The 16232-nt window shown below is 41.0% G+C and overlaps 1 protein-coding gene across 1 annotated transcript in view; it reads right to left on the bottom strand.

Moving 5' to 3' along the window:
• Window positions 1-16232, bottom strand: part of LOC126184824 (putative ammonium transporter 3) — a 265519-nt gene that overhangs the window by 214828 nt on the left and 34459 nt on the right. Inside the window, exon 3 of the mRNA XM_049927407.1 lies at window positions 11157-11314. Within this exon, the coding sequence (XP_049783364.1) occupies window positions 11157-11314 (158 nt within the window). The remainder of the gene's footprint in view (window positions 1-11156; window positions 11315-16232) is intronic.

A 16232-nucleotide genomic window follows, 5' to 3' on the forward strand; every position in this document is an offset into this window, starting at 1 on the left:
TCAGGTTCGGAGGGAATATCTTCGAGACGATGATATATAAAAATGTTTCTCACATGAAAGTTGATATGTGGTTAACGTTCTTGAAAACTGTATAACCGTATTTTGTAATAATGTGACATTTTACAAAATACCCTACCAGAATTAATAAAATATGAAAAATGAAAAATTTGTTGCAACATAAATTAAAGAAGCTTTCAAGCTACATACATCCATTTGTAATAAGTCTGGTTTCTGAAATACTTTATTTGAAAAATAAGCTGTACACAATGCGTTGTCAGCGTATTTTCAACGTACCGAACTAAAATATCTGAACATTCATTACTAGTCTAGTTATTTAGTTTACTTATATTTGTTTTATGTGATAATTTGATATCTTACGTTTTACATTAATTTTTTTAAATTTCAGTTTACCGTTCCACAAAATTATAAGCAACTCATTATTATGATACAAAATCATTATAGTGATGATAATCTGTAAATAAATGCTTAAAACATAACATTTTCTTACACCACCAGGATCTCGAACTGTTGCTGGCGATCCTCTAAATATCCCAATCTGTATCAGTTATATTTCAGTACACTGGTAAGCCTTAGCGAAAAGAATTGATTAGATACTAATGACTACAGCTTAATTATATTGTTTTCAAAGAGGAGACTGACATCAAAATCATTCAATAGAACTAGATCTGAAAATCTTCTCACGAAGCTCTTCCAACACCGAAAGCCGTATACAGCTCACAACTGTACCTTTGCGTCGAGCCCTTGAGAACAATAAGGTAAATAAGTTCCTCATCCTCCTGTATGATGCTCTGTACGGTTCTTTCACACTGACACTCTTAAGAATGTAACAATTATACAGATTTTCCTCATCACTGTGAAAAGGAGCATCTTTCAAATATCTTTTGACATAATCAGACGTCTGTTTACCAGATTTCGTCACTGTCACAAGTGCATTTGGGGCTTCAATAAGTGATTCACGAATTCTCGGTCTAAACTCACCACAAGTTTCTTTTAAAACTATGAGGAGACAGGTGGTCAGTGTTGAAAAAACTATTCTGACCATCTTACCCAAAGACAAGGAACTTATTCATCTGGTGGTCGCAAAGGACTCGACGGCATAGGCTTGGTGCGTATACGTATACGGTGAGATTTTCTGATTTTTTTCTGTGGAATGATTTTCATGTCAACCTCGACTTGAGAAACAATATACTTAAGCTGAGGTCAATGGTACATAATTATTTCTTTTTGACACGGCTTACCAATGTACCGAAATATATCTGATAGAAACCAGGATATTTAGAGGATCACCCATGACAATTTGAAGTCCTGCTGGATTATGTTTTATATTGTGTTCTGTGTCGTGTATATTATGTGAAGAAATTTTGTTCTTTTTATGTGCACTTTATATTTTAAGCATTTATTTACAGATTATCGTTATTGTAATGATTTTATATCATAATAATGTGTTACTTATTATTTTCAATTAACAAAATACACGTATGTGAAACGGAAAATGTAAAAAAGCGAATGTAAAACATAAAATAACAATTTAAAATTTGAAACAAAGGTAAGTAAAACAAATAACTAGATTAATAATGAATGTTAAGATGTTTGAATTAGGTATGTTGAAAATACTCTGTCTGCACATTGTGTACAGCTCTTTTTTCAAAAATAGTATTTACAAAACCAGCTTTATTACACGTTGGTGTATGTAACTTGAAAGCTTCTTTAATTTACGATGTAACAAATGTTTACATTTTTAAAAATTAATTAATAATGGTAGGGTATTTTGCAGAATTTCACATTATTACAAAATTCGATAACACAGTTTTCAAGAGCGTTAATTACATATCAACTGTCATATGAGAAACATTTTTTATGTGTCATCGTTTCGAAGATATTCCCTCCAAACCTAATATGCCAAATTACGTTTCATGCCAAATTACGTTAAAAATGAAATTTGGTACGTAAAAAGCAATACATATTGCACTATTTTGCCGCCTCTATACATTCGTCTGTTTCATCAGGATCGTTTACTGATACTTAGGAATGTTCCCTTAAGTACTGTACAGTGGAGTGCCAACCACAGCCCTCCCATATGCTAGATGGTAAAGGCGCGGGAAGAGGAGACGCGAGGTGGACACATCTGCCAATGTGTTATGAAGTTTTGTTCGATATAACATGTTATTCTACTCGAAAAATAGGTGAGTAATCTGCGCTCGATACATAATATGTCAACCTCACGAACATATACGTTCTATATCATTTGACAGTATTCTCTTATTGGTATTCTGCAGCTATATACGTAGGGGTCTGACAAAAATATGGAACCACCAAATATATAACATATTATCATGCCTACGCAAACTGTTGGCCCTAAAACAGCTTTCTGTCGTCTCGGAATGGATGAATACAGATGTAATTTTCAAGGGAATATTATATCATACTTCCTGAAAAATAGTGGTACGTTCAAGTACCGATGATAGAGGTGGATAGCGACGACACGTCCTTCTCTCCAAAGTAGACCACAATGGCTCAATAATACTGAGATCTAGTGACTGGTGGCCAGGGGCGACGCAGCGATTCATCCACGTGCTCACAAAACCAGCCCTGGACGATGCGAGCTGTGTAAAAAGGGACCCTGTCGTCTTGGAACACAGAATCATCATTCGGGAACAAATATTGTACCACGAGATGGACTTCACATAATCCTAAGCAGTAATGCGGCATTGCAGAGTACCCACGGTCATTTGCATAACTGGTGAGTGGTTTTGGAATTCCATCTCGCCCTGCAGTTCTCTGCTTATGGAGCTCCCTTCGTGTTTTGGCGCTAATAAGGCTCTCAAGTGCGACATTCAGTTCTGCAGCGAGTTTTGCCTCTGCTGTCCCCTTAATTTCCCCTCACAATCCTCCTCAGTGACGTCCGTCACGATCACTCAACACACATTTTCGTCCGCGTTGTGACTAAGTGGGTGATGTTTTCCCGCTTGCCATGTAGACGATATAAATTTTTAGTGTGGTGCCTCTTGAAACACAAAACACTTCGGCTATATTTGTTGCGGAAGCACTCATCATGCGAGTACCAACAACTTGCTCACGCTTGAATGCATTGCAGACCACGAATGACGCTTGCAACGTATTGAGGACGCTGCACAGGTGTCGTTCGTGCTCAAATACAATAATTTAACCTGCATGTTTGACTAGCATTTGCGTTTATATTCAAGCATGTATTTCTCAAGGTGTTTCCATATATTTGTCCTCCTCCTGTAAGCCTAAAAATCAACTGAAGAATTATAATGAAAAGACTTATAATTATTATGAAATGATTTGCAATTTAAGCACGCCAATCTGGTTCAAGAATAACGTACCTCGTGCATGTGTACTTCATTTTAACGTTGTCAGCTTTAAAATCCAATGAAAATAACGCACAACATCGATGTTAATAATGAAGTAGCACTCCGCTACTTCTTTAATGACACATTTTCTCCTTTTATATACTTATACTGCATTTGTGAATCACAACGTAAAAACTTTCAAAGCAAAGAGATCTCTGTCACAAGCTGCAAGTTAGAAAACCCGTACATTGACACAATGAACAAAGCATGTTGTCAATATCACAGCCGTATTTTACAATCCTCTTACTGACCCCACTGCTCGGTACTTCGCTCTCCAACATTAACCGGGTGCAGTGGGACGGAGCGAGTCACAAAGACCTGGTCTGTGTACAAATTTAAGCTGGATTTTACTGTCAGAATTATGGTCCAATTTTTCGTGCCAGATTGATTGCTGGTGCTGATATCTTGCAAGTGTGGTTTTATTTTCTTAAGTAATGAGGTCGAGTTGGTGATGTTTCCTTGAGAGTTGTAGTGTGGCACACATAGGAGTGCAGATTTTAATAAAATTATATCGCCGAAATACAACTCTCAATCGATCTGAAGTACGACATTTTGATAAGCTCATAAGTAAATAGTTTTATGTAAAGGTGATTTAGTTTTTGTAGAAACATTTAATTAGGATAACAATACAAAATAGTGCCAGCTTAGAAGTACGCCGTTTTCTTTCTGGGACCGAGACTTGAAACAGGTACCGGTAAGATCATTCACCCTCATTTTTGTCAGTTTGCTGGACCGGTTAATATGTAACGTTTCCGTTCGTGTAGGAAGTGCTAACTCTATAGAGCAAGAAACTACTCGTTTTGCCACTTTTTCTTTTATTAAGAAAACTGCTATAAAACACCAACAGTAACACACTCTTCAAAACAAAAACAAAAATAAGGATCCCTTCTGTGGATCAAGCAAATAACAAGTAATTCTTATAATCAGAGTTCCCTTCGACTCTATACCCATACAACTGTTCCACGTCGAAGTCGGCTGTTAGCAGCTGGTAGATAGCCTAATACGACGGAAGGGACGTATCACAATCGTTGCGGAAGAGAGGATGGTCGAGGTGGCATACCACTGGACCTACCGATCTTCTCCACACTCGGCGAATCGAGAACTGCCCGCTGAACGGCCGGGCGCCAGCTTATGTAGCCCCGGGCGGAAGGATATTTCCGGGACTATTTGCACACACATGATCGCCAGGAAATAGTTCGTTGATCGTCGCGCTCCCTTCCTCTTCTGCTGGTTGATGCCCTCTGATGGACGTTGGTCGCACCTACGTGTTTGTTGTCTACTGTGGTACTTGCTTGTAAACACTCTTGCATCGGCCAGACTTCGCAGCGGAGTCGGCAACCCGCATCGCTGGTCTGTCTGCGGTGTTGCCGGTGCAGTAGGCGTCTGTGGTGACTGCAGCAGCAAGTGTCCACCAAACTCGATCTAGAACTAGTTCCTAAGTTGGCGAAAGCCTTTTACTGAGAGCTGACGCATTCAGAGGAATAACATGAGCGTCTATCTGATCAAAGATATCCGAACACCTGTAGGTAAAGAGGAATTGACCATTAGATGTCACGACAGTGGACCCGCCTGTTTGAAAGGAGACATGAAGTATCGGGTTGTTGGTAGAGAAGCAATAATGGTAGAATGGGTTGGTCAGGAAAGCTCAGTTATTACTAGTCATTGGATATCACTCGAGTAACAATCCAAGAATGCATCAGGGACTTTTCAACCCTTCTAAAGCTGCCCAAGCCGACTGTTGGTAACGTGACTGTGGTGTGGAAAGACGAAGGAACAACCACAGGTAACCCGAGCCCAGACCGACCTCCTGTAGGCCTAATGACAGACAGGAGTTGTCAAGCATTGCGGTGGGTTGTAAAAATCGCATAAAATCAGCAGAAGGAGTCACTCTTGAGTTCCAAAGTGTTACCAACATTTCAGCTAGCACAGCGAATCAGCACAGAGAACAAACGAATAGTGTACAATGGTCGAGCATCAGCAATTAACCCACCAATTTCTGTAGTCAGTGTTAAGCGACACTGGGGGTGATGCAAACAGCAATGCCACTGGCAATGGGTAACTGTAAGTGTACAGTTTGGAGTGATGAATTATGTTATACTCTGTGGCGATGCAATGGAAGGGTTTGGATTTGGTGAATGCCTGAGAGTGTTACCTGCGATCTTGTGTACCGCCAGCAGTAAAGTACGGAGGAGATGGTGTTAGCGTATGGGGTACTTCTCGCTGTTAGGGAGTGGCCCACTTATTGTGCTTAAGAAAACGCTAAATGAGGAAGGATATTAACACGTTTTATGGAAATGTGTACTGACTGTATCAACATGACAATGCACCTTGTCATAAAGAAAAATCCATGAGGAAATGCTTTGTATACAATACATTTACGAAATGGACTGGAAAACGTTGAAAATGAGTTAGAACGTTGACTTCTTTCCAAACTCAAGCATCCAACGTCAAAGTTATCGTTCCGGCTCTTGAGAAAGAATGAGCTGCCATTCCTCCACAGAAACTGAAACTTCATTGAATGTGTACCCAACAGAGCTCAAGCCGTCATAAAGTTGAAGTGTGGACACATGCCATATTAACGCTCGGTAGCAGGTATTCGGATACTTCTATTCAGATTGCGTGGACCCTAAAGCGTAAATTACCTCCGTGATTGACGCCTACGAACGATGTACCGCCGGCCCACCGTCCGTAGTTACAAGTCGAGATGTGATCGCTACAGGTTAGGTAACTTGTCATCATGTTACCATGTTCCATAATCACTCACTTCAATCCTATGGTGGTTACACACTTCTAAATATGAGAAGGTCTTAATTCCATATCTCCTAAAAATACTTATTTGTTAAGCAATACTAGTGCACCTTTTTCATCTGATTTCAGTCCTAAATGTTTCTTTTCTTCAGTAACATTTCAGCTAACGAGTAAAATTTGTGCCCTTTCGAAATTCGTGGCTGAGGTATGGGTTTTCCTGTTCATCTACATCTCAATGATTAATCGTTATTAATCCGTGTACCAAAACTAAACTCCGACTGAACAGGCCGGTCACCGTGTCATCCTCAGCCGAAGGGGCATGGGGTCAGCTTAGCGCTCTCCCGGTCGTTATCAACTTAAATCAGTGTACCAGATGACTACTTAATTCACACTTGCAAGGAGTATCGAATACAATGCTACTGAAGCTAGAAATTTCTTTCCTTGGGCTACATTTGTCAGAGGATCCGATGGGCAGCCTAGGTGTGACGATACAGTGACAATAACTGACCGCTTGTAAGGACAAATCAGTATTTACGGGCCTCCTAGAGGCTCTATGTACGGTCGGTTCATCACCTTTATACATAACAAGAACTCTCTGTAATTGAAGTTGGTCATTTCCGCATTCCAAAGCGAATTTGAAGTAGGTTGGACGGAGTTCAGGTAATTCATATAGTTATCGATTTCCAAATGTTCTTTGTGTTTTGTAGTATGTATGTAGATGTAGTTGTAGATCTACGGAGAATATGATCAACAAATTATTACAACACTTTATCACAGACATTTACTAATTTGCTCCCGTATCAAAATCAGAACATCACTCTGATTTCGTCTTCAGTGTTAGCCCATTTTTTAGGTATTTGAACCCCTGCAATGAATCCATGAGCGTTCCAATGTACACTCGGTAGGTTAAAATTACCTCCAATTAATATTGCGTGATCTACTTACCGTAAACTTTCCTTGAATGTCTGTAAAACTGTCACAGCGCAATCGGATAGCCGGTACAAATACCGAAAAATTCACTTGATTTCATCGAGACCAGTGGTACGACACCAGATAACTTAACCGTTATACTCAAATTCGACCTCAGTGGAGACAAAATTTTGTCAACTGCAATGAACACTCACGCTCCTATGGCGTTTAATCCGTGTTTCGGGTGTACGTTCCATTACCTAAATATCTCAGAGTTTTCTAATACGGGTTTCAGTCAGCTCTCAGACTGGAGAATAATTGGAATGCGAGAGATTTCCTGGAGGGCAGTAAACTGGGGAACTTTGTTACGAATACTTCGTCAGTTTACTGATAAAAGTATGACAGCCGAAGTGAGTTTACTCTGAACGCCGTCTTATTTCACCATCTGCATATCGTCTGCAGAGCGTATGTCAGGGTACCTCAGTCTACCGACTAGCCTATAAAAAACCCAATGGGCAGTCCACAAGCGCCGTGCTACCGAGTAACTGCTTCCTCTGTGTAGTGCACTCCTGACCTATGAAGGGGAGACCTACAAGTCACCACGCAACGCCGCAGGCCCAGAAATCTTCAGGGCGGCGAAGCCTTTAGCTGAGACCCTCCACTCGATTCCAGACCAGTTCAGCAGCCTTCATCACTTCAGTATGACCCTATGGTGCCCTTAGAACACATGCGACAGGCGTCGTTGGTGTTGACGTGAGTTGCAGACGACTGCACCCTGCACGTTCGATAGCCACAGGCAAAGCATCCTCCACATCTCGGATGAGGCCCCGTGGCAGATGCACCGAGTGCACTTTGGCTTTCCTTCCAGCCTTGAATGGTATTTCACTAAGGGGCTCCATAACGCGTCTAACATTGGAGCTCCCGATAACTACCGGACTCCTGCCCCTGTGAGCCTGCTCAGACGCTGCTGGAGGAGCGGCCACCTGCCCACTCTCAGGGCGAATAGGTAAGGCAAGACCGCCATTATCCACATTGAGCTTTCGCCTCGTGCGACGAGAACGCGTCCCCATCTGCGACTCACCCTGTGCTGAGGGCATATCCACTGCCTAAAGTACACTGGAAGGTGCCTCGGCAGTAGAGCCCGTGGGCAAAACTAGCGACACCTAAGGTGTCCCATGCGACGCGCCAGATTCTTCACAACTACTACACACCCAGGCAGTAGCCTGAAGTCTGCTGACCGTAGCCAAAAGAGCATTCAGCTGTTCGCGAACTGCGACCAGCTCCTCCTGCGTTCCAACACAGCATGCACACATCCTACCCATCGTAACAGGGCTAACCGAGAAGTAAACTGTAAAAGCACAGACAGAAACCTAAATATGCAACTCGCTACCCTCCCGACGTGTCACCAATGGAGGTTGATGCTATATAGCTAACTGTTCAGAAGTAATTACAACTGTGCTACAGACTGCCTGAATATAGATATTACACCTCTTAAACAGAAAAACTTGCACGAAATTTAAGATTTATACTACTAAGAAAACGCAAAAAAGCTAAATACGTAACTTGCCGCTCTGCAGGTGTTTGCCAGGCGATAGTTGGAGCCTTACTAACGTCTACTGGGTTGAAACGGACGTTCCCTGGCTTTTCAAAAGACACAAATGAATAACTACAACGCTACATTAAAAAAAACGCAAAATTAAACCTCTTAAGCAGAAAAACAACCACGAAATTTAAGAAATATACTACTAAGAAAACACAGAGAGAGCTAACTTGTCGCTCTCCAGGTGTGTACCAGATGACAGTTGCAATTTGAAAAAAATATATAGATTTTAAGCAATTTAATCATGAGCTTGTCAAGTTTTTTAAGCTATGAGATGGAGGAAGTGTGACATGGGCACTGCTGTGGAAAGCTACACCACTACATAAAAAAAAAAACGCGAAATTAAACCTCTTAAGCAGAAAAACAGCCACGAAATTTAAGAAATATACTACTAAGAAAACACAGAGAAAGCTAACTTGTCGCTCTTCAGGTGTGTACCAGATGACAGTTGCAATTTGAAAAAAATATATAGATTTTAAGCAATTTAATCATGAGCTTGTCAAGTTTTTTAAGCTATGAGATGGAGGAAGTGTGACATGGGCACTGCTGTGGAAAGCTACACCACTTGAGAACTGATCGGAATGTTATGTTCTAAAGTTACTATTCTGGTGGTGCTCGTTACATGATGCCTACACTTTCCGACGTAAGGGAAGGCCAGAGGAAAGTATAATGTATTTGACACAGTACCTTCCTACTGAATACGAACTTTTGAAGACTGTGTTCGTTATACAGATTGATATGCCAAATAATGATAGCGGAGCGACTTCACGATGTCAAAGATATTCTCGCCTAGTACACTGCAGACTTTTGGCGTATTGTCAGCGCTGGAGAATGACAGTGGTATTCCCCTTATCGACTGCATGGAGAAACTGCGTGCTGACCTGGATTTTGGAACCAGGTCCTTGCATTAGCGATGAAATTCTGGGCAAGGGTCTAGCTCTCTTCTGGTACACCGTTTTAATCTTTCAGCAACTGTTCAATTTATGGTTTCTCGAAGTCTGATATTAGGAAAAAATCTTCCTCCTTAGGAGTCTCAACGCAGTGATAACCTTGAAGTTTTTTGTGGTTAAGCACCACATCAGAAGACTTGCTGCTCACCGAGTCAGACGACACGCTGGTTATGAAGGGGAAACGTTAAACGGCTATACGTTGCGAACATGCTTGTCTATGCCTCGTGGGGTAGACTGATTACGTTACCTCGACTCCTGACGGAAAAACATCTTCACAGCAATAATTTTTTTCTACAAATAATCGATGCGAGCACTTAGTTGCCCTGTCGTTATTCCCACTGTGACGCTACTGGGTGAAGATATGATCCATGCTCTTTGGAATAGCTGACACACGAAAGCATTATCCAGATGGGCGTAATCAGTGCTATTGAACACTTAGCGGATACTTTCTCACAAGAAACGGTAAGCGTATTCCTTGAAATGTCGTGTGGCTAGGGCCTCGCGTCGGGTAGACCGGTCGCCTGGTGCAAGTCTTTTTAGGTGACGCCACTGCGGCGGCGTGCGTGTCGATGAGGATGAGATGATGATGATGATGGTGAATACAACACAACACCCAGTCCCTGAGCGGAGAAAATCTCCGACCCAGCGAGGAATCGAACTCGGGCTATCGAAACGGACTATTCCTTGAACGGCTGTGATGTTTTCACACAGTGAAAACACATTGGTCAATACATACATGTTAAATATATGACGAATGTATTTACTGTATCTCCTATTAATGTGAAAACGTTATTTTTAAGGAGAGATCAATGTCACATTTTGAAAAGGTACATAATAATCTGTGTGATCATATCTCCACTATGTTAACCGTGTATAGTATTTCCTTTCCTTAAACATTTAAATAGAGAGTAAGGGAAAATATTACTCTTAATGCTAAAGTTACATCGTAACAAGACGAACCTAAGCTTCAGAAGCCAATGGAGAAATATGAATTACTATTAGGAATCACTGAAAGACGTGAATGTGGAGCAGATCACGGAGTTTGATTGTAAAGCCAAAAAAGTCATTAGAATGAAACGTTCATAAAAAAGAATGCTGTTAGTACTGCATAGAAACTAATAAATTCAACCGGAATCACTCGTTAATCACGGTGAATATCAGAAGAGACTATTGAGAAACATGAGTTTATTTCTGTGTGCAAAAGAAACTGAAAGTAGGTAAACTTCAGAGTAAGTTCGAAAATCGAAAAATTCGTATGGAAGTACAACAAAATTGACTGAAATTAGAAACACCGTAAGAGTGACTGTTCCGGAATTTATAATACAAAGATTGTAACACTTCAGTCTTTCAGTTACTCAGTTATGAAACATGCGTAAATCAATGTTTATATCTAAACGACGGTTTTAGATAACTAGCTCCTTCTTTTCGACTGAGAGTCACTAATTTCTACACTTATGATGAATTAAAAGTTTCACTAAAAATTTCAATCTTATTTTCGTTTTAAGCCTTTTGAATTTTAATAATGGGCTGTAGACTTATTGAGAGCTACATTACCTGAGCTTCCACCAATTAAGTGTACAGGACCAGATCCAGCAATGTCGACCACTCCAAGATTGTACAAGAAACCGTGCTCGCCCCATATCCATCCCGCCGGAATACAGTATACCACTGTATTCAAGAATGAAAATACGCAGTATGACTTAAACTTGCACCTGAAAACACAAACACAGTATGATGCACGCTAAATTTGGACAAAATTATAGTATTAAAAGTAACTTCAACTTAAATTTAACTCTCTTCTGCAAATGCGCTTCGCTTCTGGCGAGCTTTATCGCAGTTACTCAGAAAAAAAAGCTTAACATACGAAAATTAATCTTTCCCCAGGAGGAAAGAATAGTCACAATTTATTGAGAATGATTGAACTAAGAAACAGAGTAATGCAAACAGGAGGGTTATACGGAAATAACGTGTTATTGCAATTTAACACGAAGACTGGCACACAAAATGAGAAAATCAAAGATCGTTTATTGTACGTGGAAGTTATCATTCTCAGCCGTTTTCAACATGATCACCTCAAATTACCTATTGTTAACATAATTTTTGTATCGTAGAACTAGTGTTTGTATGCTCTCGTGGAAGAAATTTGGCATTTGGTGCGTTTCTCAAGTCGTACTGTCATACTGACAACTCTATTCTCTCGAATTTAGCAACCCATCAGCCACTTCTTATGAAAGTTCACATAGCTCTTCTTTATCAACGTTCTCAACTGTTGAGTTTAAATGTAGCACCTACTTACGAACACTTCAGAGAGTAATATTGTTTAGCCCGCCATAAAACATTACCATGTTTCGTGTAGTTAAAAACCTAATCATGTGCAGCTGTTTATGAAGTCTTTTTACCCTCTTAAACATAGGTCACAATTCGCATGCAGCTCATAACTTCATAAAAATGGTGTATGTTGCTAGGCTGAAAAACCCAGTGTGACTAGATTTCCAAAATCAAATTACGGGACGCAAATCAGAAGTTGAAATGTATCGACATTTTGCGGAAACATTTGTTAACAATGAACCCACGCAGTGGATTTGTGTTACAATATTTGGTTTATGCTAAAACTACACAGATCATCGTACTTTCTTGTTAAAACTCGCACTGAAAAAAAAAAAAAGAAAATCGAAGTGCCTTGCATTACTAATCGAATGAGTATTTTAATCTTTTATCACTTTAAAGTAACGAGGCCTTTAACTAGAGTAGATAATGAGTATTACCTACTTACCTTACTTATTTCTCACTCTCAGTAACTGGCCTCGAAGTTCCTCCCTGAGTAGTTAATTTTTTTTTGTTACTTTGGCAGAAGAATGTAATACAGGAGTTTGATACTTCCAAATAGAATTTTATAAAAATCAACAAATGAAAAAACCTAAAAATGAGTATTAGTTATAATTATTTCCTGAATATTTTCCACACTGAACCTACTCCTTTTATCAGTCAATAAACCATATCGCGCTACTCTACTCCGCATTTACTAGGCCATGATCTCATTTCTGCTGGACTACGGTTGTTAGATCTATGACACATGGGCACTTGCGGCTCTGGGGTTTGTACATCATCGTGGAATAAGATTGGCTACTATCACCCTCTGTAACAGTCCTGTAGACTATCTCGCCGGCCGATGTGGCAGAGCGGTTCTAGGCGCTTCAGTCTGGAACCGCGCGACCGGTACGGTCGCCGGTTCGAATCCTGCCTCGGGCATGGATGTGTGTGATGTCCTTAGGTTAGTTAGGTTTAAGTAGTTCTAAGTTCTAGCTGATAACCTCCGATGTTAAGTCCCATAGTGCTCAGAGGTATTTGAATTTTTGTAGACATCTCCCCGCCGAAACCGGGATTTTACCTTTTCAGCTGCGACGGTATCAACTCTGTCTCACTTACGCAATCACTATACGACGATTTCCTAATCATCCGATATACCAACTTCCTTTCTCATACAGATTGTATCGATCACCTGCCGCTCGCCCTCGGGTGGGTTTCCCAGATGGAATGTGCCTCAACCCTCTGGTGGGACGTCTACCTATTCCTCTTAGAATGGGATCGCCGTTTAGTCCCGTACACTCCTCAGTTAGCAAATCACAAATTAACGATTTAGGACCTATGTATTTCAAGACCCTGAAGTTTCAGTTGCTTTAATGACCTTTCTGTGTCTATTCCTCTCAGTTCTTTAGGAATATCAGGGATCTGCTGTCGTTTACACTGACAGCACTAAAGCCTTGGATCGGAAGGGATATGCTTTTACATTTCCTGCCAGTGAGGAACATTGTTCAAAAATGGTGCAAATGGCTCTGAGCACTATGGGACTTAACATCTGTGGTCATCAGTCCCCTAGAACTTAGAACTACTTAAACCTAACTAACCTAAGGACATCACACACATCCATGCCCGAGGCAGGATTCGAACCTGCGACCGTAGCGGTCACGCGGTTCCAGACTGAAGCGCCTAGAACCGCACGGCCACACCGGCCGGCGAACATTGTTCGATGCAGTGGACCTGCAGTGTGTTTAAAGCGGAGCTGATAGCCATTAACAGCGCCTTGTTTGTTATTAAACAGACCTAATCTATAGTGACTCAAAGACCAGTCACCAGGCTATCAACCGATGGTACTTTTGTCACCCTGTGATATCTAGTGTTCACGATCTTGTCTCCGACCTTAAACTACCTGCTCATTGGTCTGTCTCTGGTCCCGAGCCATGGTGGTATCCCAGGGAATAAATTAGTCTACCGTTTAGCTAGAAATTGTTTACTTGCCCAAAATTTGCTTTGTCGATCCTGGGTGAGGAATTACGGAGACAGATAAGGCCTTTACGTACTCTTAGATGGAACAACTTGTAGTGGGCTGTTGGCCTCTCGAGTACACTACGTACTATCAAGGAGACTACAGCTGCATTGCGTCCATTATTCTGCTCCTACCAGAAGGAAGCCACTGTCCTATGTCATTCCATACTAGTTTAACTCATAATTTTGTTTTACATAATGAGCCACTGCCTCATTTTGGTTGTGGACTCGCATAGACAGTTGCTCACATTCTGGTGAAGTGACCGCTCCTTCTTACTCTTGACGCCAGTATGGTCTCCCAGTTCCTCAGCCTCAAATGTTGGCGGACAACGTACGAATAGTTGAACTGGTTCTTCATTTACTCCGGGAAAGTGTTTTTTACACTCAGATTCAACGTTTTAAACTGCTTTCAGGGTGTGGGCAACGCAGGGTGGTTGGTGTTGAGGTGTCACCGGCCGCATTCTGTGCCTGGGATACCATGGACCCTAACTCCTCTACCAGAAACCGTGGTTATTCTTCTAGTACTCTGTTTTCATTACTTTAGTATACTGTTACTTAAAATCCGTCTTGATTGCAAAAATTTTTTATTATTCATATGACCGGTTTCGGTTCATTCAGAACCATCTTCAGATCTGATGTTTCAGTTACAAGAGTAACCCGTCCAAATCCAGCAACTTTCACATGCTACGTCACATTTCTGAATGAACCGAAACCGGTCATATGAATAATAAAATTTTTTTGCAATCAAGACGGATTTTAAGTAACATTATAAAATCAGTGATTGCTGTTATCCCACAAGACATTATGTCTGTTTTTGCAAACTTTAGTATACGGTTACATCTCTCTTTCTGTTTCACCTTATTTTACTTTTTTAGGAGTGTGTCTTCATATAGCACTCTGGTGAAGGCAGGAGCGTAAGGACTGATATCGGATGATGACGAAAAACTGTTTTTTATGCTTCCTACGAAATAGAGGGTGCTGTTCCAATCTTTAACACTTTGGCTATAACGCAGCACCCATGGTATAGGGGTAGCGTCTTTGATTAGTAATCAAAAAATCCTCGGTCCCGGGTTCGAAACCCGCCGCCGCTTAAACTTTGATTCATAATCAGCGTTGGCGGCAGAAGACTTCCGGCATAACAAGTCATCCTCATTCTGCCAACGGCCTTGTCGAAGAGGACGGAAGAGCAGACAAAGGTTCAGGGCACACTCTTGTCCTTGGAGTGGGAAACTGCCCCTAAAGGCAGAAAAATCAGCTATGATCTACGGCATGATCATGGAGAAGGCAATGGAAACCGCTGCATTAAAGACACATAATGTATATCCATAGGGAATGTGGCCCGTAATTGAAAAAGTGTCATGATAATCTCTCCATTGGAAAAAGATTCCGGAATAGTTCCCCATTAGGGTCTCCGGGAGAGGACTGCCAAGGGGGAGGTGATCGAGAGAAAAAGATTGAATAACCAGCGAAAGGATAACGTTGTATGAGTCGGGGGGCGTGGAATGTCAGAAGCTTGAACGTGGTACGAAAGCTAGAAAGTCTGAAAAGGGAAATACAGAGGCTCAATCTAGATATAGTAGGGGTCAGTGAAGTGAAATGTAAAGAAGACAAGGATTTCTGGTCAGATGAGTATATGGGAATATCGACAGCAGCAGAAAATGGTATAACGGGAGAAGGTTTCGTTATGAATAGGAAGTTAGGGCAGAGAGTGTGTTATTGTGAACAGTTCATTGATAGGGTTGTTCTTATCAGAATCTACAGCAAACCAACACCAACAACGATGGTTCAGGTATACTTGCCGGCGTCGCAAGATGAAGATGAAGTGATAGAGAAAGTATATGAGGGTACTGAAAGGGTAATAAAGTATGTAGGGAGATGAAAGTCTAATACTTACGGGTGATTGGAATGCAGTTGTAGGGGAAGGAATAGAAGAAAAGGGTACAGGAGAATATGGGCTTGGGATAAAGAATGAGACAGCAGAAGGACTAATTGAGTACTGCAATAAATTTCAGCTAGTAATAGCGAATGCTCTGTTCGAGAATTACAAGAGGAAGACGTATACTTGGAAAAGGCTTGGTGATATGGGAAGATATCAGTTGCATTACATCATGGTCAGACAGAGATTCTGAAATCAGATACTGGACTGCAAGGTGTACCCAGGAGCAGTTATAGACTCAGATCACAATGTAGTAGTGATGAAGAGTAGGCTGAAATTTAAGAGATTAGTCAGGAAGAATCAATACATAAATAAGTGGAAAACGGAAGTACTAAGGAATGACGAGATACGCTTGAAGTTCTCTGAGACTA

The sequence above is a fragment of the Schistocerca cancellata genome, chromosome 4 (genome assembly GCF_023864275.1).
Source record: "Schistocerca cancellata isolate TAMUIC-IGC-003103 chromosome 4, iqSchCanc2.1, whole genome shotgun sequence".
In the NCBI taxonomy this organism is placed as follows: Eukaryota; Metazoa; Arthropoda; class Insecta; order Orthoptera; family Acrididae; genus Schistocerca; species Schistocerca cancellata.